This window comes from Nomascus leucogenys, chromosome 5 (genome assembly GCF_006542625.1).
Source record: "Nomascus leucogenys isolate Asia chromosome 5, Asia_NLE_v1, whole genome shotgun sequence".
In the NCBI taxonomy this organism is placed as follows: domain Eukaryota; kingdom Metazoa; phylum Chordata; class Mammalia; order Primates; family Hylobatidae; genus Nomascus; species Nomascus leucogenys.
Genome location: NC_044385.1, coordinates 72,279,394 through 72,304,384, shown reverse-complemented (window position 1 = coordinate 72,304,384; position 24,991 = coordinate 72,279,394). Strand labels below are relative to the sequence as shown.

At 35.0% G+C, this 24,991-nt stretch overlaps 1 protein-coding gene across 12 annotated transcripts in view; it reads left to right on the top strand.

Annotated features, from left to right (window-relative positions):
- ZC3H13 (zinc finger CCCH-type containing 13) overlaps positions 1 to 24,991 on the top strand; it is a 99,317-nt gene that overhangs the window by 17,622 nt on the left and 56,704 nt on the right. For 11 of the 12 annotated variants that reach the window (XM_030813361.1, XM_030813358.1, XM_012506968.2 and 8 more), the window contains one exon: positions 15,891 to 15,999. In XM_030813361.1, the coding sequence (XP_030669221.1) occupies positions 15,891 to 15,999 (109 nt within the window). Of the gene's footprint in view, positions 1 to 12,512; positions 12,580 to 15,890; positions 16,000 to 24,991 lie in introns of those variants that run through there. The other variant, XM_030813366.1, reaches the window with a different exon arrangement.

The following is a 24,991-nucleotide window of genomic DNA, read 5'->3' as shown; positions in this document are numbered from 1 at the left end:
TAGCTTGTGGGTGATCTTTGTATTGGATCCTGAGCCTTTTTTTTATTTACTTTATTGAAATATAATGTTCAAACATTGAAATGCACCCATTTTAAGTATACAGTTTGAGTCTTGACAGATGTGCCACCTGTGTAACTACCACCACAGTCAAGATACAGAACATATCTGTCAACCCAAAACATATCTTCATGCCTTTTTGTCATCAGTCGCCTCCCAAACTCACTCCTGGTAACCTCTGATCTGTCACTGTAATGGAATCATGTATATTCCCATGTCTTGATTCTTTCAGTGTAGTACTTTCCAAATTCAACCACATTGTTGCATATGTCAGTAGTTCATTCCTTTTATTGCTGATTCATGTTCTATTAGATGGATATATCAACATTTGTTTAGCCATTCTCCAATGGATGGACATTTGGGTTGTTTCTAGTTTTCAGCTATTATGAATAAAGCTGCTATCAACATGTGTATATATGTTTTTGTGTGGAAAAGTTTTCTTTTGTTAAATATCTAGGGGTAGAACTGTGTCTTATGTGTATTTTTAACTTTATAAGAAACTGCTGAACAGTTTTCTGAAGTGGTTGTTCCATTTTGCATCTCCACCTACACTGAATAAGTTTCTCTCTGTATTCTTACCAACACTTGGCATTGTTGGTCTTTTTCATGTTAGCCCTTCAAGTGGGTGTATAGTAGTTTTAATTTTCATTTCTTGATGGTTAGTGATGTTGAAATCTTTTCATATGTTTATTGGCTATTTTTGATCTTATGTATATCTTTTATTGGCTAATTGTTTATTTGTTAACATCTTTTGCTCATAAATTAGGCTCTTTGTCTTATTACCAATTTGTAATATTCTGTATACCAATCCTTTGTGAGACAGATGTATTGCAAATACATTTTCCCAGTGTGCAGCCTGCCTTTTTATTTTTTTTTTGTGCTGTCTTTCAAAATGTCTTTCAACTTGAATGAAGTCTGGTTATATCATGTTGTTTTGACACCACTTTAGTAATCCTCTGTAGTTTCTTTGTTTCTACGAAGATCACGTATTCCCAGCACATTGTGTATTTCATACTGTATATGTGGAATCAGCCATTTTCCTCAAAAAACTTGGTTCTTTTTACTGAGAGTACTTGAAAGCTTTTACCACTAGATTAGTCATTGTCTTTGGGGCTTTTCAGTAGGTATACCTAGGAAATTTGCATAGATCTTCTCTTTAAAAACAAACAAACATGAATTCAAATAATTCAGATTTGGACTGCAGGACTTAACTTTGATTTTATTAGTTGTATGATTTTTCTCTTCTGCTGAAAATTTTGGTCCCTGTTGACATTATTCATTTGCTTGACCTTACATGACATTTAATAGTTTCAGAATAACAACTATATTATTGCTAATAGTGTTATACTGAGCTGAACTTAAGGTTTCTATATAGTTCTTAAGATATATCCTATTAGGATAATATTGTTAAATCTGACTATTAGGAATATATAGTCAAATTCGTATATTTTAAGTTACTTGAAACAGGTCTTCTCTATGTGGTTAAACCACCAAATTGATACTTAGTTGGGTTAACTGAAATAACCAGATAATTAAAAGTAATTTTGAAGTTTTTAGATTTTTTTCTTTCATTTTTTAATTACATAAAATGTTTACATGATTTCAAAGCTAAATTTACAAAACAGTTTTACATTCAGAAAAGTCTAACTTCTGTCCCATGATTGCTGTACCCTTTTCCCTATAGGTAACCACATTTATTAGTTTTTGGGTAATCCTGCTGTTTTAATACACACATATAATATATATATTTAGTATTTACATACATATATATGCACACACAAATTAGTGTATATGTAATCTTTTTTCTTTTTCTTAGATAAAAGGTAGCGTTACTATATGCATTTTTCTTCACCTTGCTTTTTTAACTTAACACTGTACCAGAGATCATTCTATAGCAGTATGCAAAGCTATATCTTAAGCTTTTTTATAGTTACATAGTATTTCATTGTGTGATTGTATGGTACATTATTCAACCAGTCTTCTATTAGTGGAGAATTTAGGTTATTTCAGTCTTGCCACTAAAAGTAGAGCTACAGGGAATATATGCAATTGTTATTTTGTATTTTTGTGTCTGTGTCTTAGGGAAATATAAATCTCTAGAAATGGGATTGCTGTGTCAAAGGGTAAATGCCTACATAATCTTACTACATAATGACATTTGCATTGTTGCCAGCAGCACACAGAGCCAACTTACTTCATCTTTGCTTAGTTAGTATGTGTTTTCAAACTTGTCTTTTTGCCAATTTCATAAAAATGTTATTTCATCATAGTTTTAATTATGTTTCTCTTGTGAGTGAGGTTGGGCATCTTCATGTATTTACAGGTAATTTACTGTATCCCCTGCCCATTTTCTCTCTCTGTGTTTTTAATTTTTTTTCGGTCTTTTTCTTCTCTGTTTTAAAAATTCTATATTTTAGGGAAAATCTTTTACTTAAGATATCAAGTACAGATAATTTTACTTGTCACTTTTCTGGTTTTAGAGAAACGCTATGTTTTATACAGTTTTAGGATCACAGCAAAAGTTAATGGTAAATACAGAGATTTCCCATAACACTTCCTCCCCCAGCATATGCAGGACTTGCACCACTATCAGTGCCTCACATTAGTGGTGCATTTGTTGCGATCAGTGACCTTACACTGACCCATTATTATTACTCATAGTCCATAGTGTAAAGTTTGGCTATTCTGTTTATTTGTCCATTGACCTACCAAAGGACAGGTTGGTTGCTTCCAAGTTTTGGCAATTATGAATACAGCTGCTATAAACATCTGTGTGCAGATTTTTGTGTGGACATATGTTTTCAACTTCTTTGGGTAAATAGGAGTGTAATTAATGGATCGTATGGTAAGAATTTGTTTAGTTTTGTAAAAAACTGCCAACTATCTTCTAGTGGCTGTATCATTTTATATTTCCACCAGCAATGAACGAGTTTCTGTTCCTCCACATCCTGCCAGCATTTATTGGTGTCAGTGAATTGAATTTTGACTATTCAGATAGGTGTGTAGTGGTATCTCTTTGTGGTTTTACTTTGTATTTCCCTATTAGATAAGCTGTTGAGCGTCTTTTCATATACTTATTTGCCATCTGTATATCTTTGGTGAGATTGTTCAGGTCTTTTGCCCATTTTTAAAAACAGGTTGTTTTCTTATTATTCAATTTTAAGAGTTCCTTGTATGTTTTTGGTAACAGTCCTTATTGAATATGTCTTCTGAGCTTATTTTTCCCAGTCTATCGCTTGTCTTATTATTTTGATGGTTTTTTTAATAGAGTAGAAGCTTTTAATTTTAATGAAGTCCAGTTATCAGTTATTTCTTTCATGGATTATAGTTTGATGATGTGTCTAAGATGTCATTGCCGTACCCAAGGTCATCTAGATATTCTCTTACGTTACTTTCTAGGAGCTTTATTTTTTTTTTTTCTTATGTTAAGATCTATGATCCATTTTAAGTTAATTTTTGTGAAGGCTGTGAGGTCTATGTCTAGATTCTTTTTTTTTTTTTTTTTTTTTGCATTTGGTTGTCCAGCTGTTTCAGCATGGTTTGTTGAAAAGACTATCATTTTTTCATTGAATTGGTTTTGCTTCTTTGTTAAAGATAGTTGACTATATTTGTGGGAGCCTATTTCTGGGCTCTTATTATTTACCACTGATCTATTTGTCATTTCTTTTGCCCATCCCACACTCTTGATTGCTATAGCTTTATAGCAAGTCTTGAAGTTAGGTTGTGTCAATCTCATGACTTTGTTCTTCAGTATTGTGTTGGCTATTCAAGTCTCCATATAGGATCAATATGTCAGTATCTACAAAGTAACTTGCTGGGGTTTTTTGGTGGGGATTACATTTAGTCTATTTGGGAAGAACTGACATCTTGACAGATATGTAGTCTTCTGTCCAAGAGCATGGAATAACTCTTCATTTATTTAGTTCTTTGATTTCTTTAATCAATTTTGTAATTTTCCTCATATATGTCTTGTACATATTTTGCTATATTTATCCTTAATTATTTCATTTTTTTGTATACTGATGAAAATGGTATTGTGTTTTAATTTTAAATTCCACTTACAGGTGTATATAGGAAAGTGATTGACTTTTATGTATATTAGCCTTGTATTCTGCAACCTGAACTAATCTATTTATCGGTTCCTTTGCCTACCCACAGTCTTGATTGCTATAGCTTTATAGGAAGTCTTGAAGTTCTTGAACTTTATAGGAAGATCTTGAAAAAAGAACTAATTCCTGAAGTTCTTCTGTTAGTTCTTTCAGAATGTCTACATAGACAATCATGTCTTCTGCAGACACTTTTGTTCTTCTTAATAATCTGTATTCTTTTTATTTCCTTTTCTTGTCTTACTGCATTAGATAGGAATTTCAGTATGATGAAAAGGAATAGTGAGAGGGAACATCCTTGCCTTGTTTCTCATGTTAGCAGGAAAACTCATTTTTCACCATTAGGTACGACATTAGCCGTAGGGGTTTTTGTAGATGATCTTTATCAGGTTGAGGAAATTCGCCTCTGTTTCTAATTTACCAGGAGTTTTTATTATGTCTGAGTGTTGGACTTTATCAAATGCTTTTCCTGTAGCTATTGATATAATCATGTGAGTTTTGTTAGTCTCTTGATGTGGTGGGTTACGTTAATTGATTTTTGAATGTTGAACCAGCCTTGCATACTAGGATAAATTCTTCTTGGTTGTGGTATATATTGTGGGATTTGATTTGCGAACTTTTTACTAAGTTAGACTTTTAAAATTATATCTAATTTGCACATGTTATGATACAAATATACATAGTGAAATGATTCCCTCAGTCAAGCAGATTTCCATATCCATCATTTTATATAGTTACTTTTTGATTTGCTAATATTTTCGATAAGGATTTTTGCTATTATTCATGAGAGATATTGGTCTTTAGTTTCTTTGTAATGTCTTTGTCTGGTTTCAGAATTAGGATAATGCTGACCTCATAGAATGAGTCAAGAAGTAGTCTGGGCCGGGCACGGTGGCTCACGCTTGTAATCCCAGCACTTTGGGAGGCCAAGGCGGGCGGATCACGAGGTCAGGAGATCGAGACCACGGTGAAACCCCGTCTCTACTAAAAATACAAAAAATTAGCCAGGCGTGGTGGTGGGCACCTGTAGTCCCAGCTACTCGGAGAGGCTGAGGCAGGAGAATGGCGTGAACCCGGGAGTCGGAGCTTGCAGTGAGCCGAGATCGCGCCACTGCACTCCAGCCTGGGTGACAGAGCAAGACTCCGTCTCAAAAAAAAAAAAAAAAAAAGAAGTAGTCTGTCTCTTCTCTCTCTGAAGAGATTATAGAGAATTGGTATAATTTCTTCCAGAAATATTTGGTAGACTTTACCTACAAACCATCTGGTGCTTTCTGTTTTGAAAGGTTATTAATTATTGATTCAATTTTTAAAATAGATATGTACCTATTTAAATTGTTTGTTTCTCCTTGTGTGAGTTTTGGCACCTTGCATTTTTCAAGAATTGGCCCATTTCATCTAGGTTGTCAAGTTTGTATTCATATGTTGTTCATAGTATTCCTTTATCATGTTTTTAATGTTCATGGGATTTGTAGTGAGATCCCTTCCTTTGTTTCTTCTATTGGTAATTTATGTCTTCTCTCTTTTTTCTTAATTAGCCTGGCTAGAAGCTGATTAATTTTATTGATCTTTTCAAAGAAAACAGCATTTGGTTTTGCTAATTTTTCTCTATTCAATTTCTGTTTTCAATTTCATTGACTTTTTTCATTCTAATTTTTAAGTTTATTTTCTTCTGCTTACTTTGGGTTTAATTTGTTTTTTTTTCTTGTTTTCTAAGGTGGAAGCTTAAATTAATGATTTTTGGTTGTCTTTTCTAATATATACATTCAATGCTATAAATATGTCTTTGGGTACGGTGTTTACTGCATCCAACAAATTGTCATAAGTTATATTTTTATTTTCATTTAGCTTAAAATATTTTAAAATTTCTTTTGCAATTTCTTCTTTGACCAATGTGTTTATTAAAATTGTGTTGTTTAGTTTCTAAGCATTTGGGGATTTTCCTAATCTTTCTGTTATGGATTTCTAGTTTAATTTCATTGTGGCTGAAAGCAGACATTGTATGATTTCTTTTTTCTTTTATTAATTTTTTTTGCACACAAAACAATAAACATTTTCTAAAAATACATACAAACAAAAAGATGCATATCAAACATATTAGGAAGGTTGCACGTGGGAAGACGGGGAATAGAAATGGGGGGTGGGAATTAAAGAAAATAAATGAGAGAGAGACTTTGTATGGATCAATGATAATAACTCAATCCTCTATTTGACAAAGAAGAAGGAGAAGGAAGAGGAAGAAAAAAGCAAGTGGGATAAAGGATCAGAAAGGGAAGAACATAGAAAAAATTAGAGTATGACTCCAGGGTAGACCTGTTTTGTTGTCGCTGGGTTGGTTGGTTGGTTGGTTGGTTGGTTTGTCTGTTGTATTTTTCATATGTTTCGCCATGCTGGCCAGGCTGGTCTCAAACTCCTAGCCTCAAGTGATCAACCTGCCCCAGCTTCCCAGAGTGCTGGGACTACAGGCGTGAGCCACCACGTCCAGCCCCCACATTGCATCTGGCCTCCGTGGTAGACCTCCCAGACGGGGCGGCCAGGCAGAGGCGCTCCCCACATCCCAGATGAGGCCGCCGGGCAGAGACGCTCCTCATTTCCTAGACGGCGTGGCGGCTGGGCGGAGGCGCTCCTCACTTCCTAGACAGGGCGGCGGGGCAGAGGCGCTCCTCACTTCCCAGATGGGGCCGCCAGGCAGAGGCGCTCCTCACATCCCAGACGATGGGCAGCCAGGCAGAGGCGCTCCTCACTTCCCAGACGGGGCGGCCGGGCAGAGGCGCTCCTCACTTCTTCCCAGACGGGGCGGCCGGGCAGAGGCGCTCCTCACTTCTTCCCAGACAGGGCAGCCAGGCAGAGGCGCTCCTCACATCCCAGACGATGGGCGGCCCGGCAGAGACGCTCCCCACCTCCCTGACAGGGCGGCGGCTGGGCAGAGGCTGCAATCCCAGCACCCTGGGAGGCCAAGGCAGGAGGCTGGGAGGCGGAGGCTGCAGCGAGCCAAGACCACGCCACTGCACTCCAGCCCGGGCAACACTGAGCACCGAGTGAGCGAGACTCCGTCTGCAGTTCCAGCACCTCGAGAGGCCGAGGTGGGCAGAGCACTCGAGGTCAGGAGCTGGAAACCAGCCTGGCCAACATGGCGAAACCGCACCTCCAGCCAAAGGGCAAAAACCAGGGAGGGGTGGTGGCGTGCGCCCGCAATCCCAGGCAGGCCGCAGGCCGAGGCAGGAGAATCACGGGAGCCTGAGGCAGGGAGTCTGCAGCGAGCCGACTATACTCCAGCTGTTTCAAAAAATATTTCCGTCATGCGAGTTCTCTTTTCTTCTGCACTCAGTCCTTTTTTCTTTGACCATGGCGCGGGCGCAGGGGATTCCGCTGGCTGGGCCTGTGCCGTATGATTTCTTTTACATTTGTTAAGTGTGTTTTATGGCCCAGAATGTGATCTGTCATGATGAATGATCTGTATGCGCTTGAGAAGAATGTGTATTTTGCTGTTGTTAGATAAAGCCATCTATAATCAATTATATCAGTTTTGTTGATGGTGCTGTTGATTCAACTATGTTTTTACTGACATCCTGCTGAATCTTTCCATTTATGATGGAAGGGTGTGAAATCCTCAACCATAATAGTGAATTTCTCTTTGCAATTTTATCAGTGTTTGCCTCAGGCATTTTGATGCTTTGATGGTAGGGTCATACACGTAGGAATTGTTATGTATTTTTGCAGACTGGACCTCTGTATCATTATGCAATGCTCCTCTTTGTCTCTGATAACTTAACCTTGCTCCAGAGTCTACTCTGTCTGAAATTAATATACCTACTCATATTCTTTTTTGATTAGTGTTAGCATAGTATACCTTTCTTCATTCCTTTACTTTTAATCTATTAATAGATGTGTTTATATGTGGGTTTCTTGTAGACAGCATACCACTGGGTCTTGTTTTTTCATCCATTCTGAGAATATCTATGTTTTAATTGGTGCATTTAGACCATTGATGTTTAAAGTGATTGTTGATATAGTTGAATTAATATGTACAATATTTGTTACTGTTTTCTCTTCATTGCCATTGTTCTTTGTTCCTGTTTTTGTTCTCACTTGTTTTGTGCCTTTTTTGCTTTAAAATTTGTGGTTTTAGTTGAGCATTTATGTGATTCTTTGTTCATTCTTTTTTAGCATATCAATTATACTTCTTTTTTCTACTTTTTTTGGTGGTTACCCTAGAGTTTACAATGTACATTTACAGCTAATTCAGGTCTGCTTTGAAACAGCACTGTACTACTTCATCTATAATGCAGATAATAACAAAATATTCCCAGTTCTTTACTCTGGGATATTTTAAATGCATTTAGATTTTCTGCTCTTTAATGGATTGGTAAAATTCCCCTGTGAAACCCACTGGGTGTGGTACTATTTTATGAAAGAAATCTTTAACTGGCTTTATTTTTTCTTTGAAAAATGATGTAGACTTTTGGTTCTGTTAAAGTCAGTTTTGGCAAATAGTATTTTTCTAGAAATTTTATCCTTTTTTCATCTAAGTTTTCAAACTTGTTTGCATAGAGTTATGTCAAGAAATCTCACCAGGCACAGTATCTCACCGGGCACAGTGTCTCATGCCTGTAATCCCGCACTTTGGGAGGCCAAGGCAGGCAGATTGCTTGAGCTCAGAAGTTCAAGATCAGCCTGGGCAACATGGCAAAACTCCCATCTCTACAAAACGTACAGAAATTAGCCGGGTGTAATGGTGTGTGCCTGTAGTCCCAGCTACCCAGGAGGCTGAGGTGAGAGGATGGCTTGAGCCCAGGAAGCAGAGGTTGCAGTGAGCCAAGATTGCGCCAGTGTACCGCAGCCTGGGTAACAGAGCTAGAACCTGTCTCAAAAATAAATAAATAAATAAATAAAAAACACCTCGTAGTTTTGTTTTTTCATTTTGCTTTGTTCTTAGAGATGCTTTTACTTTGTCATTTAGGATTTTGAATTTGTGCTTTCTCCCTTTTTTCTTGTTTAGATTAGTCAGTGGTTTATTTTCAGAGAATCAGCTTTTACATTTTGTATATTAGTTCCTTCTTTGTGCTTTCTAACATTTATTTCTGGGTCTTTAAATTTCTTCTTTGGTTGCTTTTTTGTTGTTGTTGAATTTGTTGAACATTTGTTTTCATTTTTATTTACGTTCTTTAATGCTGTAAGTTCTCATCAGTTAACTGCTTTAGCTGAATCTCATGGATCTCATGTCAAACTATGACAGTTATTTTCAGGAAATTCTCCTCTTTAGATTTGGATTCCAGCCATTATCTAAGAATTGTTTAATGGAATGTTTTAAAATTTTCAGGTTGAAGGGGCTTTTGTTTTTTATGTGTGTATGTGTGTTTTCTTTTGATTTTTAAAAAGTAACTTTCATGTTTTTCTTTATATTTTTGAATTTGATGAGATTTTCTTTGTAGCCTAAGACAGTCACTTTTTCTCAATTTTCCACCAATGCTTTAAAAAAAGGGTATATTTTCTAGTTCTTGGTTTTTAGGTTCTATAAATATATATAAAACATCTATTCTTTGGGCATCCTATTTTTTTTTTTTTTTTTTGAGGCGGAGTCTTTCTCTGTCCCCCAGGCTGGAGTGCAGTGGCGCGATCTCGGCTCACTGCAAGCTCCGCCTCCCGGGTTCACGCCATTCTCCTGCCTCAGCCTCTCCGAGTAGCTGGGACTACAGGCGCCCGCCACCACGCCCGGCTAATTTTTTGTAGTTTTAGTAGAGACTGGGTTTCACCATGGTCTTGATCTCCTGACTTCATGATCCGCCTGCCTCGGCCTCCCAAAGTGCTGGGATTACAGGCTTGAGCCACCGCGCCTGGCCGGGCATCCTATATTTTTAAGATTCTTCTCTATTTGATCTATTTTGGTTTGAGAACATTATGTTAAAGTATCTTAGTAGTAGGTTTCTGTCTCTTTTACTCCATCTCCTATAGTTTCTGCTCTTCACTACTGCATTATTGGGTACATAGATACAGAAGTATTAATAACTTTCATTTTAATTCTTTTTGTACTTTTTAGAGATGATGTTATTTTGGTTATCTGTATATTTCTTGTTTTTTCTGAGATGAGCTAATTTAATTTATATGAGCACTTCATAAAAAGAATCTCCAATAATCCTATTTGGGTATTTTTCTTTAGTATAAACAAAATAAACTACAGTTTCATTAAGTGTAGGACTAAATGACTCTGTTTCTATAATATTGAAAGGATCTGAAACTGTAGATCTGTGAATAATTTCAAAATTTCAAAATATTAGGTATATATATTCTAATACTATATATAGACTGAGCAGGCTGTTGGGCTAACGTTCAGGCCAAAGCACAACGAGCCATTTTACAAGATTAATAAAGTTTTTTTTTTAGCTTTAATCAGATGTGTCCAATTATAAAGGTTTGAAAACATTAAAGTCGAAACCCTAATCTTTTTAAAATTAATAATAGTTGCTTCACTTGTTAATAATTTTGAGATACCACATGGCAGTAAATGACAGAGAAGAAAAATTGGTATTAACATTAATTCTAGAGCTGTTCAAAGAAAATCCAGGAATTGATTGATAATGTTAGTGTTCTATGAAACTAAGTTTATTTTTGAGCAACAGGATTTGGAATAGCATTATTCTTTTAAAATAAAAGGAGAGGTTAGACCTGGTATCGTGGATCACACCTGTAATTCCAGTACTTTGGGAGGCTGAGGTAGGAGGATTGGTTGAGTCCGAGAGTTCAAGACCAGCTTGGGCAACATAGACCCTGTCTCTACAAATAAAAAAATTTTTTTAATTAGCTGGGCATAGTGGTATGTACCAGTAGTTCCAGCTATGGGAGGCTGAGGCAGGAGGATTGCTTGAGCCCAAGAGGTCAAGACTACCGTGAGCTATGATTGCACCACTGCTCTTCAGCCTGGATCATAGAACAAGACCCTGTCTCAAGTAGATAGATCGATAGATGGGATAGATAGATAAGATCAATGAGATAGGTAGATAGACGGATGATAGGAGAAGAAAACAAAGTTTTGTGTAAAACATTGAATGTTTAAAATCCTCTGATGTCAGTATAATAAATAGGGAATTATTACTTGAATGATAACTTTAGTAGTGGATAGATTTGTATAGATGTTTATAAGCGAATATTAGTAGCAGGTGAGAATGTTATTGACATACAAATAATTGAGTCATTCTTTGACTAAATGTTCTGAGATAATTTTTGTATATTAACTTCAAAGGAAATTTCTCCAAGTAATTGTGGAAAGATGTAATTAAATCCAATATAAGAGGTGTGATTATATAGGAAGCTCAGAAACTGTTAGGGATAAACATGGAGTTGATTTTAGGCATGGAAAGTTAATTGCACTGGTGTAGAATAGGGTGACTTGACCTGAGAGTAGTTGCCAGCTGAAGAATTTCTCCAGAATTCATCACATAAAGAGAAGTTATGGAAAGTATTGACAAGGTTTAAAAACATGGGGGAAATACTTAGAAAATTCAATATGCATCTAATTGGAAACCCAGAATTAAAAAAAAAGAACGTTGGAGAAGCAACATTTTAAGAAATAGTAGCTGAGAATTTTCCATAATTGATGAACTATAAATCTATAGATACAAGATGTGCATTACATCACAGATAGAATGTTATAATGAAACTGCAAAGCATCAGAGACATAGAGAAAATACTAGAAACGTCTAGATACAGAAAGACAAATCCCCATGCAAAGAAGCAACAGGATGACATCAGTAACAAACAATGGAAGCTAAAAGGCAGTGAAATAATATTTTCAAAGTACTGAGATAAACCTATCAACCCAAAGTATGTACCAAAGTCTGGCTTTCAAGAATGAGAATGAAATAAAGACCTTTTCAAATAAGATTGAGAGTGTTTACTACCAACAGATCTTTACTAAATAGAGAATATTTAAAAGGATATACATCAGGAAGATGGAAAAAGACCTTAGAAGAAGGGTCGGAAATGTGAATAGTAAAGGAGAAATTTTTATTAAGTTGGAAATTCTGTCTTGTTATAGCCTTTGAAGTTATCAAAACTGTAGCATTGTACCATGAGGAAGTGAAGTGTACTATGAAGTGTCAGGCAGATCGCTTTGGATTCCCCAGAATCTGTTCCACCACTTTTTCATTTTGTATCAGCATTGTGATTTGGGGAATTGATCCCACTTTCATGGCTGGGCCTTGATTAGTCAAATCCAGTTATAATAATCCAATTCTACTTGCTAATTCAATTGATTCAGGAAGCAGGCCTAAGCCATTTATCCCATGGCTATTACCTTGATAGCAGTTATTCATTCATAGGTGGCCATGTGATTGAAGTTGGCCTAGTCACTCTGAAGGAAGGAATTCTTATTTGTGCTTGTGGGAGAGATACACTGAGGAGACCCAGATTGCTTCTTATTATGGTAAGAAATAAGCTTTAATGTGAAGTCAACATTAGGAATAGCGGAGCTGTGAGAAATGAAAGCAAGAGTGAATATTTGGTCTTTGATGATTTCACTGTTACTAAGTCACTTAGGCCTGAAGTTTACCGTATTTATAGACTTCATTTTATGTGAAATAATAGTTCAAATTTGTATAGTTTAGGAGATTATAGTTTCTTAGTTGAAGCTCCATTCTTCTCTGCTAAAACAAGTTAGACTTCATTAATACAAGTATAATTTCAATTCTAAGTCAGGGGAGTTGGAAGCCGTATGCTTTATGCTGCTCTGACAAGACTAGATTAATTTGGGGTATCATGTTTCATTGAAGCACACTGGCTGATTAGTATGCTCAGAGAAGATGACAGAGAGATGAAGAAAGGGCTAGCATGTGAAACAAGTATTAGATTTGTTTTGCATAATTCCAGAGGTTAGAACTAGTCCCAGTCAGTAGAAATTCTAGAAAGATAGAACCTCTAGAGAGGTTAAGAAAGGTGCGATGGGCATAAGAAATAATTTTCTAATAATTAGAAATGTCTGGAAATGGGACAAAAGGGTGCAACAGTAGAGAGCTAAGATTTTTGCCCCCAAGAGTCTTCTAACAGTGGGCTTCCATAGCTATACAAATATTATGGAAAATTGTTCTGCATGGGGTAGGAGGTTGGATTATATTACTTACACAGGCTCCTAACCATTTTTAAACTCTGGTTACTAATAATGGTTCTCAACTCTCTTAGCCTTGACACTTGCTTTTTGTTTCATATTCTTTGTAATGCTTGCTTTTTATCTAAAATTAATGATGAACATAATCTGCCCACACATATAATGTTCAAGAAATAAACGTTCGTATAAGAGTGGAAATGAAAGTAATATAAACATCTAAAATCATGTATTACATTTCTGAAATTCAAAAAACTTAAAACCAAACATTTTTCCTAAGGCACAGACATTTGGGAGCAAAACCTGGTCTTAATTGAAATAAATTTAATTACAGTTTTTATACAAGTGGTGAATTTCTGTGTTTTGCTGCAAAAATGTTAGTATGTTTGGTCACAGGCTACTGTTCCAGACTTCACTGGAACAGTAGTACTACTTAATATGCTTTGAAATGCAAAAAAAAAAAAAAATTCTAAACTCTTAAAGTATCTGATCCCAAGGGTTTTGGCTGAAATACTGTGGTTCTTCAAGTATTTCAAGACTTAGATGTTCCAGGATGACTAATTTAGAACACATAGTAATCAGTAGGTTATACTTTTAATTAATATGTTTGGATTTAAGAGAAGATGAGAAGCCATTCTGTTCAAGAAATACAGCAAGGTGGAACAGTAGACCGTGCTACACTACATTGTGCGAGTAATACCATACCCTATTTATTTGAATATAAGAGAAAAGGGGAAATAACTTTGTTTGATAAAAGGAATAACATACCTAAACAAGTTACACATTGTTGCAGTGGGGAAAATTAGGAAATAAGATATTTTTTAAATTAGGTAGACCTTCTTAATAAATGATACCAAAATAATTTCCTATATTATAATTTGAGGTAAGAACTTGAAATTCCATCACCTGTTTAAGCCTGCATTCAGTCTCTGGTACCTAATAATAGAAGTTATATATGATCTCTGGGAGTAGCATCAGAGTCATATTTGAAAAGCATGGACAACTCAAAAATTATAATGTTAATATTTAGGGTAAATATGAAATACTTACATATATCATTATTAATGACACTTATTGATACAACATTTCTGGCTCTAAATCTGATAAAAAAATAATGTGACAAATTTATAGATTGATTTTGCAGCACCAGCACTACTGCTCTAACACCCTTTTTAACTAGACTTGCAGTTGGATTTTACATACTTTTAAGTGGACAGAAAGCACAGAATATGTTATTTAATAATTTGGAGATAACCTCCTATTAAATATTTTTGGTATAGTTCTTCAGTAATATATATTTATAGTGGGTTTAATCCACAGAACATTCAAAAATTGTTTGGGATGTAGGATAGTTGTTCATTGATGTTCCACAGAATATGTTTTAAGAGTAAAAGTGAATTATATTTCTTCCTTTTGTCTTCTGTGCAAGTAGAGGCCCATTTCTATTTTCTTGACTCTTTATCATTTTTTTCATGGCAGGTTTTACTCTCATATAACTTAAAAATTATTTTCGTCAGCCTCTGTTGTCTTACCAGCGATCAAATCCAAATTTTGTCGGTAATATTTACAATATGACTTCATGCCTAAATATGTAGAATTTAGGGGCAGTTATATATACGAGAGTTCTTTAAAAAGAAAACTACAAAGAGAAATTAATTTGTGTTTTAAGCAGCCAAATTTTATGATTAGTAATGCTCAGAAAGAAATTTGAGCACTTAATATCCTTGTATGTAAGTGTCTTTCATAGTATTTACAATGTTAGTAAGAGTGAGACTTTTACTGTGGTAGAAGATAACAATTATATAACACTGGTTACTTCTATTTTCTTACCACCTGGTAAAATGATTTGGAGTTCTTATGTAATAGGACATTTAATTGACTTTTATAATCTGAATTAATTTTGACCTTTTTTGTGTGTAAGCTGCTTTTATACCTGGAATAAAATATAAAACCTGTTTTTTAGCAGCAGTAGTGAGGACTAATTTACTGACTATTTTAGGTACCATTTGGTCTCATCAAAATGGGTAAAATATCTTTTTGTAAACCTTTATAATACTATTAAATGAGTTTGGATTTATCCTTGGGTGTCTAGGAAAATGGCAATTACTTGACTATATGACAAGTCCTAGATCAGTTATTTTTAGAAGTCTATGGTGAATGGTTTAGCCCTTTTTTGACATTTTAAAATATAATCACTTAGAAATCCTTCCATTGTATTTTATTCATTTTAAACTGTCTTTTCCCCAGTGGTTTTTCACATGGAAACTTACTATGTAGCTGAATGTCACAAGTTTGTTAAAGTATTAGATTTGCATTGTGTATTTTTATATCTTAGCTACTCTTTAATATTTAAAGCTTTTGTTCTTTAGTAAGTTAGATGTAGTATAGTCTACATCTCTTTTAGCTTTTGTTTAGTAAAGTTTTTGTTCTTTAGTAAAATAGATGAAGTATAGTCTTTTCATTGTGGTGCTAAACTAGAATTTGTCACTTTCTCTACTTAGTGGATAAGTGACTATTTACAAAACTGATTCTTTGATGAAACAGAGATGAATGAAATTAAAATGTTCTCATTACAATAAACTACCTCATAATTTTTTAAAATATAGTAATCTGAATGTATGTATGTACTTTTTTAGAAAGAATCTTCAAGAGGGAGACATAGGGAAAAGGAAGACATAAAAATCACTAAGGAGAGAACTCCAGAAAGTGAAGAAGAAAATGTAGAATGGGAAACTAATAGAGATGGTGAGTTTCAGAATCTTGGTTTAAATGGCGAATTCTTGATTATTTACTTTCTAGAGTTTTTGTGGGCTTCAGAACACCTTTCGACTGTGATCTCCCTCTTGTTTCAGAATCATCTTATTGACATATTTCTATCTTACTGAATTATAAGGCAAAAACTGGCATATAGTAGCTATACAAAAGCAGAGAAAGTGGTTTGCGTTGCATATTTTTATTTTCCCTTCCTAGTTTTCCCTCTAGAACTTTATTGTGCAGCATTACAGCCCTTCAGGATTGTATTGCATATGTAAATTTAAAAATTCCTAACACTAAGCTTAAAATGAAATCTATATTTGTTTTACATAAAATATTATAAATGAGATTTTTAAATCTTAAGGACTTGGGAAAGTTATTTCCAAGAAATGTTTGACTTTTATCTTTCAGAAGAAATGAAAATCAGATTAAGAAAGAGACCTGGATTTATTAATAAAAAATTAGCAAAAAAATTTTTTTTCTTGAGACATGGTCTCACTGTGTCACCCAGGCTGGAGGACAGTGGTACGATCATGGCTCACTGCAGCTTAGCCTCTTGAAGTCAAGCAATCCTCCTGCCTGTTATCTCAGCACTTTGGGAGGCTAAGGCTGGAGTACCACTTTAGCCCAGGAGTTTGAGACCAGTGTGGGCAACAAAGTAAGACCCCATCGCTACTAAAAAGAACAAAAAAATTAGCCTGACATGGTGTTGCATTCCTGTGATCCCAGCTACTTGGGAAGCTGAGGTGGGAGCAAAATCATTTTTGAGTCATCATCTTAACAAATAAGCATTTATTTTCCACCCCTTGAATGTTTTCTCCACCTCTTTGATGTTCTGAAAGATGGGCACCGTAATTGTCATATTACCAAACACAGAGAAAGAGAACTTGTATTTGTTAAATGCATTGAGTGGGGGTGGACAATTTAATGTAATTTATGTAATTGTCTTATTATTTCAATAGCTTTGTTACTCTGCTTCCAGATGACAAAACTAAAGATCTTAAAAATTTAAGCAACTTTTTCAGTGAGAAGCTGAAAACTTAGACCAGGGATTAGAAAACTAGAGTGTGTGGGCCAGTCACTGGTTTTTGCAAAGAAAAGTTTTATTGGAACACAGCCATGTCTATCCATTTGGTTACATATTGTCTGTGGCTGCTTTTGAGCTACAGTGGCCAAGTTGAGTCCTTATGACAGAGAACTGAGAAGCTACAAGACTAAAATATTAACTACTGTATTTCAGAATTATCTCTGAAGACTTAATAGACTAACACTTGTAAAGTATTGTAAATACATCTTTCCAGTAATTGTTACATCAGTACTTAAAGGAAACCTGTTCCATCTTTGGACAGTGCTGTTAAAAAATTGCTTCTAAGAACAAATAGGAAACTTGTTTATGGTTACTCAGGATTTCATAATCCAACCTATTACCACTTCTACAAAATAGCAATAAAGGCTGCTATACTCTCCCATTTTAGTTGACTAGTATATTTAAATAAAATACTATAAACCATAACTGTTCAAGTTTGGAGAGCTAACTTTTCCTAAATACTAAGGGATTACCTCTTAACACACCCAAGCATCCTTTCTTTTCATTTTAATTTTTTTGCATAAAAAACATTTTAAAATGTATTTGATACTTCTTATCTTTAAAATTTTTTCTGTTGTCATTACAGTAATTAATAATTGTTGAAAATATCAAAGGTTCAGAAAAGCCCAAGTCTGTTCTTTTTCTTCCTAGTAGGTATGTCAAACCTTCTCCATAAATCTATGCTTTCATTTCTCTTTTTTGCTATCTACTAAGCAGAGACGATGGAAATCTTTAGGAATTCCCTCAACTTCCTCCTACCACACCTTCAAACTAATTTTTTATTCGTGCCTAAACTTTTTGACTTCCCTCTTATTCTGTGTAAGAGGCCTCCTTCCTGCTGTATAAGGTTGATGTATTGTAGATCTGATTTCCTCCCACCTCAGCAATCTTGTTCATTTATGATACACTCTCTTCTATATCTTTCACATCCATTTTCTCTCCTGCCTGTATTACTGTTAGTCGCTATCCTGCTTATCCCCACTTAACAACTAAATTCTTAAAACAGTTCACCTACAGAATGGGAGAAAATTTTTGCAACCTACTCATTTGACAAAGGGCTAATATCCAGAATCTACAATGAACCCAAACAAATTTACAAGAAAAAAACAAACAACCCCATCAAAAAGTGGGCGAAGGACATGAACAGACACTTCTCAAAAGAAGACATTTATGCAGCCAAAAAACACATGAAGAAATGTGTTTTTCTTCACTGGCCATCAGAGAAATGCAAATCAAAACCACAGTGAGATACCATCTCACACCAGTTAGAATGGCCATCATTAAAAAATCAGGAAACAACAGGTGCTGGAGAGGATGTGGAGAAATAGGAACACTTTTACACTGTTGGTGGGACTGTAAACTAGTTCAACCATTGTGGAAGTCAGTGTAGCGATTCCTCAGGGATCTAGAACTAGAAATACCATTTGACCCAGCCATCCCATTACTGGGTATATACCCAAAGGACTATAAATCATGCTGCTATAAAGACACATGCACACATATGTTTATTGCGGCACTATTCACAATAGCAAAGAGTTGGAACCAACCCAAATGTCCAACAACGATAGACTGGATTAAGAAAATATGGCACATATACACCATGGAATACTATGCAGCCGTAAAAAATGATGAGTTCATGTCCTTTCTAGGGACGTGGATGAAACTGGAAAACATCATTCTCAGTAAACTATCGCAAGGACAAAAAACCAAACACCGCATGTTCTCACTCATAGGTGGGAATTGAATAATGAGAACTCATGGACACAGGAAGGGGAACATCACACTCCAGGGACTGTTGTGGGGTGGGGGGAGGGGGGAGGGACAGCATTAGGAGATATACCTAATGCTAAATGACGAGTTAATGGGTGCAGGAAATCAACATGGCACATGGATACATATGTAACAAACCTGCACATTGTGCACGTGTACCCTAAAACCTAAAGTATAAAAAAAAAAAACTCTAAAAAAAACAAAAAACAAACAAACAAACAAAAAAACAGTCCTGTACCTTACTGTTTCTACTTGATACTGTTTCACCTGATACTTATTATTCAGTCTTCTGACCCAACTCTCCACTAAAACTGCTTTTCAAAGTCACTAATGACCTCCTCATTGCAGAATAAATGGAGATGTACTTGTTACTATCCTAAATGGCCCTTCTGCAGCATTTGACACGACACATCAAGAGCTCCTGTTTTCTTGAAAAAGACTCTTCTTTTGGCTTCTATTTATCACTCTTCAGTTTTGTATCTTCCTGTTCAAGCCCTTCAGTCTTACATAGAGGCTCCTTGTGTTCTGTCTGCCCGTTAAATGTTGATTCCCAAGGATTTGCACTTAACTATATTCTTTTAAAAAATCTAAAGTGATTTTATTTCAAGAGCCTTTTATATAGGAAATTCTTTTAAAAAGTGAGTGTAAATGTCTTTAATAGGAATTTCTTATGCTTTTCCTTGATTGAAATGCACAGGTTTTGACCATTGTGTATCTCTGTGATTTGAAAGTACCTGTTGAGGGAATATTGAAGCATTGAGTTAAGTGCCCCAGTCCCTGGATAGTGAGATTAAACTGGTTTCATAGACTTACCTTCTGCATTGTTATTCTATCTGGAATAACAATTTTAGCTGAATTCAGAAAAAATTGGTATATTTATAAACTTTCTGGTTTTTAGGCCACTTTTATATGCTTTTTCAGAACCCCCAAATAACTTTTGTCCTTGTGTATTTTATGTTTCCGTAACTGCCATATTATGAACCTGAGAAAATTTTAAAATATTTATGTATTCATTCATTTAACAATGACATATAAAAATCCAATATATGCTTTTATGAAAAATAACTATTTTGCAAAGCAAAAAATAATAATTGTGAGGAGGTGGCAGTGTTTGCATCATTTTGCAAATTGTTTTAATATCTGGCTTAACAGTTGATAGGTGGATTTTCTTACCTGCTTCTACATTGCACCTGTTAACCACATCACATATTCTGGGAAACTCCACTATCTACTCATGGGAGAATGAGTACACCAGGCAAACGATGTAGTGTTATAGAAATAGTTTGATTTTGTAGAACTCCTGAAATTGTCTCAGGGACCTCCTAGGTATCCTCAGACCACTCTCTGAGAATCACTTGTCTATAAGAATAGCTTTTAAAACTTGGTTGTTTTCCTATTGCCTAGCCATCTTCTTTTCTCACTTTTAATTTTTCCTTCTAGATGAAGTCATGCTCCCAGTGCTTCATTAACATCGTATGTGTAGTAACTCCAAAATCTGGAGCTCTCAATTTAGCATTGACCAACTGGGCATCTCCATCTGAGTTATGTATCTTAAGGGCATCACTTTTCCTACCAGATACCAACAGTCCTGAGAGTCATCACTGACACTCCTTCTTTCCCTCCACCCAGGCATTTACCAGATATTTTTATGTACCAAATACCATTGAAAACCATCTGTTTCTCTTGATTTACTACTATTCTAGTTCTTAAGGTATTTGTTTATTGCCTATAAATAGATTTTACCAAAATAACCTCCTAATCCCATCCCTTGCTTATAGTCTTGTCTCCTAATTTATCCTCCACTTTTAAGCAAGAATAATCTTTCTTACAAAGTTTTTCTACTGAAGTATACTATACGTTCAGAGGAATGCACAATACATGTGTCCAGCCCACTGGATTTTCACAAACTCAACACATTTGTAAAACCACTCAAATCAGTAAGTAGTAAATTACTAGTTTCCCATAGTCCCCTTGTGTTTTCTTCTAGTCACTCCTCCCTACCCTCACCCCCCAAAGGTAACTACTGTCCTGATTTCTAGCACCATTGATTAGTTTTGTCTGTCTGAGCTCCATATAAATGGAATTGACAGCATGTACTCTTTTTGTGCCTAGCTTCTTTTGTTAACAGTATTATCTGAGGTTGTACTTTATTTCACATGTCATTCATTGTTATTGCATCATTAATTCTTATTGCTGTATAGTGTTTTATTGTAGGAATATGCCATAATTTAGTCTACTGTTGAACATTCAAGTAATTCCCAGTTTGGTGCTATTATGCTTAATAAGGTGCTATTACTATTCTTAAACATATTTTTTGGTAAACATGTACAGACACAATTCCTCTTGAGTTTATAGTTCGAAGTGGAATTGCTGGGCTGTGGAGTATGTATGTGTTCCTCTTTAGTAGATAGTTTCAAATCAAAAATGGTTGTACCAGTTACCCATATGGTATTTTTGCCTTTTTCATCGTAGCTATTCTAAAATTTTGTAGTGGTATCTTACTGTGGTTTTAGTTTGCATTTTCCTAATGAAGTTGAAAACTTTTTCGCATGTTCACTGACCATTCTACACCCCATTTTGTGAAGCGTCTATTCCAAATGTTTGCCGTTCTTCTATTGTGTTACCTTTTTTTTTTCTTGTTAATTAGAGGAATTCTTTATGTTTTCTGGATATGAGATTTTTATCAGATATATAAATATATTGTGAGTATTTTCTCCCACTCTATGAGTTGCAGAAGTCTTTTAAAAGAATAAATTGAATGTTCATTTTATTTTCCTGTTTCAAATTCCCTAATTTCCCATTGCCTTCAGGAGCAAGTACAAATTCTAACTATGCCTATAAAACTTTTGATTATCTGGTTACTCTTTGTATTTCCAGGCCCCACTCTGAAGTCTCTGGTTTTTATTTGGTTCCTTAAACTTCTTGTATTTGCTCATCATGTGTTCTTAAGGACTAGTGAAGTAACATAAAAAGCAAAAGTATCGTTGCAGTAGAATGTGTGAAAATATTTTGGTAATCTTGGAGGTTAGTACATCCTCCTTAAATAGGGCATAAAACCCAGAAGCCACAAACATTTGATTACATAAAACTAGGAGTTTCTGTGTAACTAAATGCAGAAGTTAAAAACAGATGAAGTGTTAAAAGAAAATACTTGACATGTGTAACATGTGTAAGCATTAATAAAGATCTTATATAGACATATGAGTTTCTACAAATACATAAGAAAAAGACGGCCTAGTTAAAAAATGAGTAAAAATATATACGTATCAGATAGGTAACTCACAGGAGAAATAGAAATGGCCAATAAATGCTCAATCTTACTGCAGGGAAATACTGATGAAAATAAGGAGATATGATTATTCACCAATCAGTTTGGCAGAAATGAAGAACATTAATGTTTTCAAGTGGGGGTTTACATTGGTAAAGCAATTTTGGAGTACAGTTTGGTGATATTAGAAATAGAAATTATACTTATTTTCAGTCCAGCAATGTAGTCTGAGAAATAATGTCATAGAAAAATACTTGTACTTGAACCAAAATATATATCAAAATGTTCATATAAGTCTTGTTTTTAACAGCAAAATACTGGAAACAGTTCATCTGTCTTTAGGAAGGAAACTCCTTTAAGTAAGCTATGATAAAGTATGATCATATTAATGAAATGCTTTGCAGACGTTAAAATGAAGATAGTTGAACTCTATGACTTGGAAAGATCTTGTTTATTAGGCAGTGTTGAATGTTAAAGGGAAAAATGTAAAGCATTATTTTCATGCATATGACACTAAACTGTTAGCAGTGTTATCACTGGAGTAAGGATGGCCGTAGGAGGAATATAAGGGAAATTTCATATTTTACTCTATGTATTCAGAATTATTTAAGGCTTTAGCAATGAGAATGTATCATAAAGACAGAAAGTACAAAATACAGAATGGAATTCAAAAACAAGTGTCTGAAATCAGTTAATAAATTTAGAAAACGTCTCAGCTTGAGGTTAAAAACTGATACACATAAATGATTCTAACTCATTGGAAAAAGGTTAAATATAATTAGAATGATGTAACAAGGCAATTCACAAATATTTATAGTTTTTAATCCTTATACATAAACCTTTTATAGATCTATGATTATTTTTATACAATAAATTGCTAGAAGTTGCTGATCGACACAGGGAAGGGAACATCACACACCAGGGCCTGTTGTGGGGATGGGGGGTGAGGGGAGGGAGAGCATTAGGACAAGTACTTAATGCATGCAGGGCTTAAAACCTAGATGACAGGTTGATAGGTACAGCAAACCACCATGGCACATGTATACCTGTGTTACAAACCTGCACATTCAGCACATGTATCCCAGAACTTAAAGTAAAATAAATAAATTAAATTTTTAAAAAAAGTTGCTGTATAAAAATTAAAGTTATGTATTGATATTCTTAAGGCTTTTACCCATATTGACAAATAATTTCACAAGATAGATGTACTAGTTTACATTGCTACCACCAGAGAATGAGTATGTCCTTTATTTGTACCTTTACCAACAATTAATATTATAATTAGAAAAAATGGCTCCTGAATACATGAAAAAATATGTATATACTTTCTTCATTTCTTTCTCTTTGTGAATTGCCTTGTAATATCCTTTGCCTGTTCTGTTAATTAGTAAGAATTCTTTATATAGAAAGAATCTTAACCTTTTCTTATGTGTTGCATATATTTTTCTGTTGTATATTCTTAAAAATATCTACCTTGTTAAATATGCCATTCTAATTAATATTTTTCTGATGACTTACATTTATGTAAATCAGTTTTTATAAGGCAAAATTGTAGTGATAACCTGAAGCTACATGAGAGACATTTTCTAAATTTATTAACTGTCTTCAGACTCTTGTTTTTGAATTCCATCCTGTATTTTGTACTTCCTGTTTTTTCTTTTGCTGTCAAAATACTGTCATTTGCAATGTGCCTATCTTGTAGTCCATCTGTTACAGGTTAGGAAAACATCTGAGTTTTTATTATATGCGTAAAATAATCACCTTCAGAAATAAAGACCTGAGAGCTTTTCTTCTGAGCAAACTATATTAGTTATATTTACTACTTTGACTAGACTTTTTATTTATTTTGTTTTTTTTTTTAGATGGAGTCTCGCTCTGTCGCCAGGCTGGAGTGCAGTGGCACGATGTCGGCTCATTGCAACCTCCACCTCCCGGGTTCAAGCGATTCTCCTGCCTCTGACTCCTGAGTAGCTGGGACTCTAGGCACACGCCACCACGCCCAGCTAATTTTTGTATTTTTAGTAGAGACGGGGTTTCACCATGTTGGCCAGGATGGTCTTGATCTCTTGACCTGATGATCCGCCCTCCTCGGCCTCCCAAAGTGCTGAGCTTACAGGCATGAGCCACTACTCCCAGCTGACTTAGACGTATATTTTAACTGCTCAGGCCTCTCCCCTTTGGTTGGATAGTTGAAAATTGAGAAGTGAAAGCTGGCTTCTTCTTTCTTTTATGTGTTCTGTATTGGTGATATTTCCCGTTGCGAATTTTTAGATTGGCAGTGCCTTACTGATAATACAGTACCTTCAGAAACACTGTTAATCATTCTTCTCAGTTAACTACTCTTTCCTTTGTTTTACCTGGGTATTTGGTTCTGGAATTTTATTGAATTTAGGAACATAATCAAACCAGATCATTGACTCCTATTATTCACTGATGTAACATTAGCTCAATGGAGTACAAAATAATAACTGGAGATAGGTAGTAGTCACTTAATTAAATTCAGTGTCTTCATTTTATCTAGTGAAAACTACTTGCCCTTAATTAAATATTTAGTAATTGCTTTCTGACTGAAAAACATGATTTAGCCTATTTCATGTATTTACTGAGAAATTGTCATCGTACTCCAACATAAGATGAGTAATCAAGCTTAGTCACACAGGTAGTGAATATATATAGTTACCCTCTCAGTCCCCAAGCATGAATGGATAGTTGTCATTCTAATGCATTTGAGCAATATGTAACAGTGATGTTCATTTTCTTGGGTTTTAAGCAGTCAAGTAGGACTTCTTATGTTTGTTGTTTTTTTAGTTCATTTTATTTCTTTTCCCAAGGTTAAGATATGATCTAAAGTGCTAGAA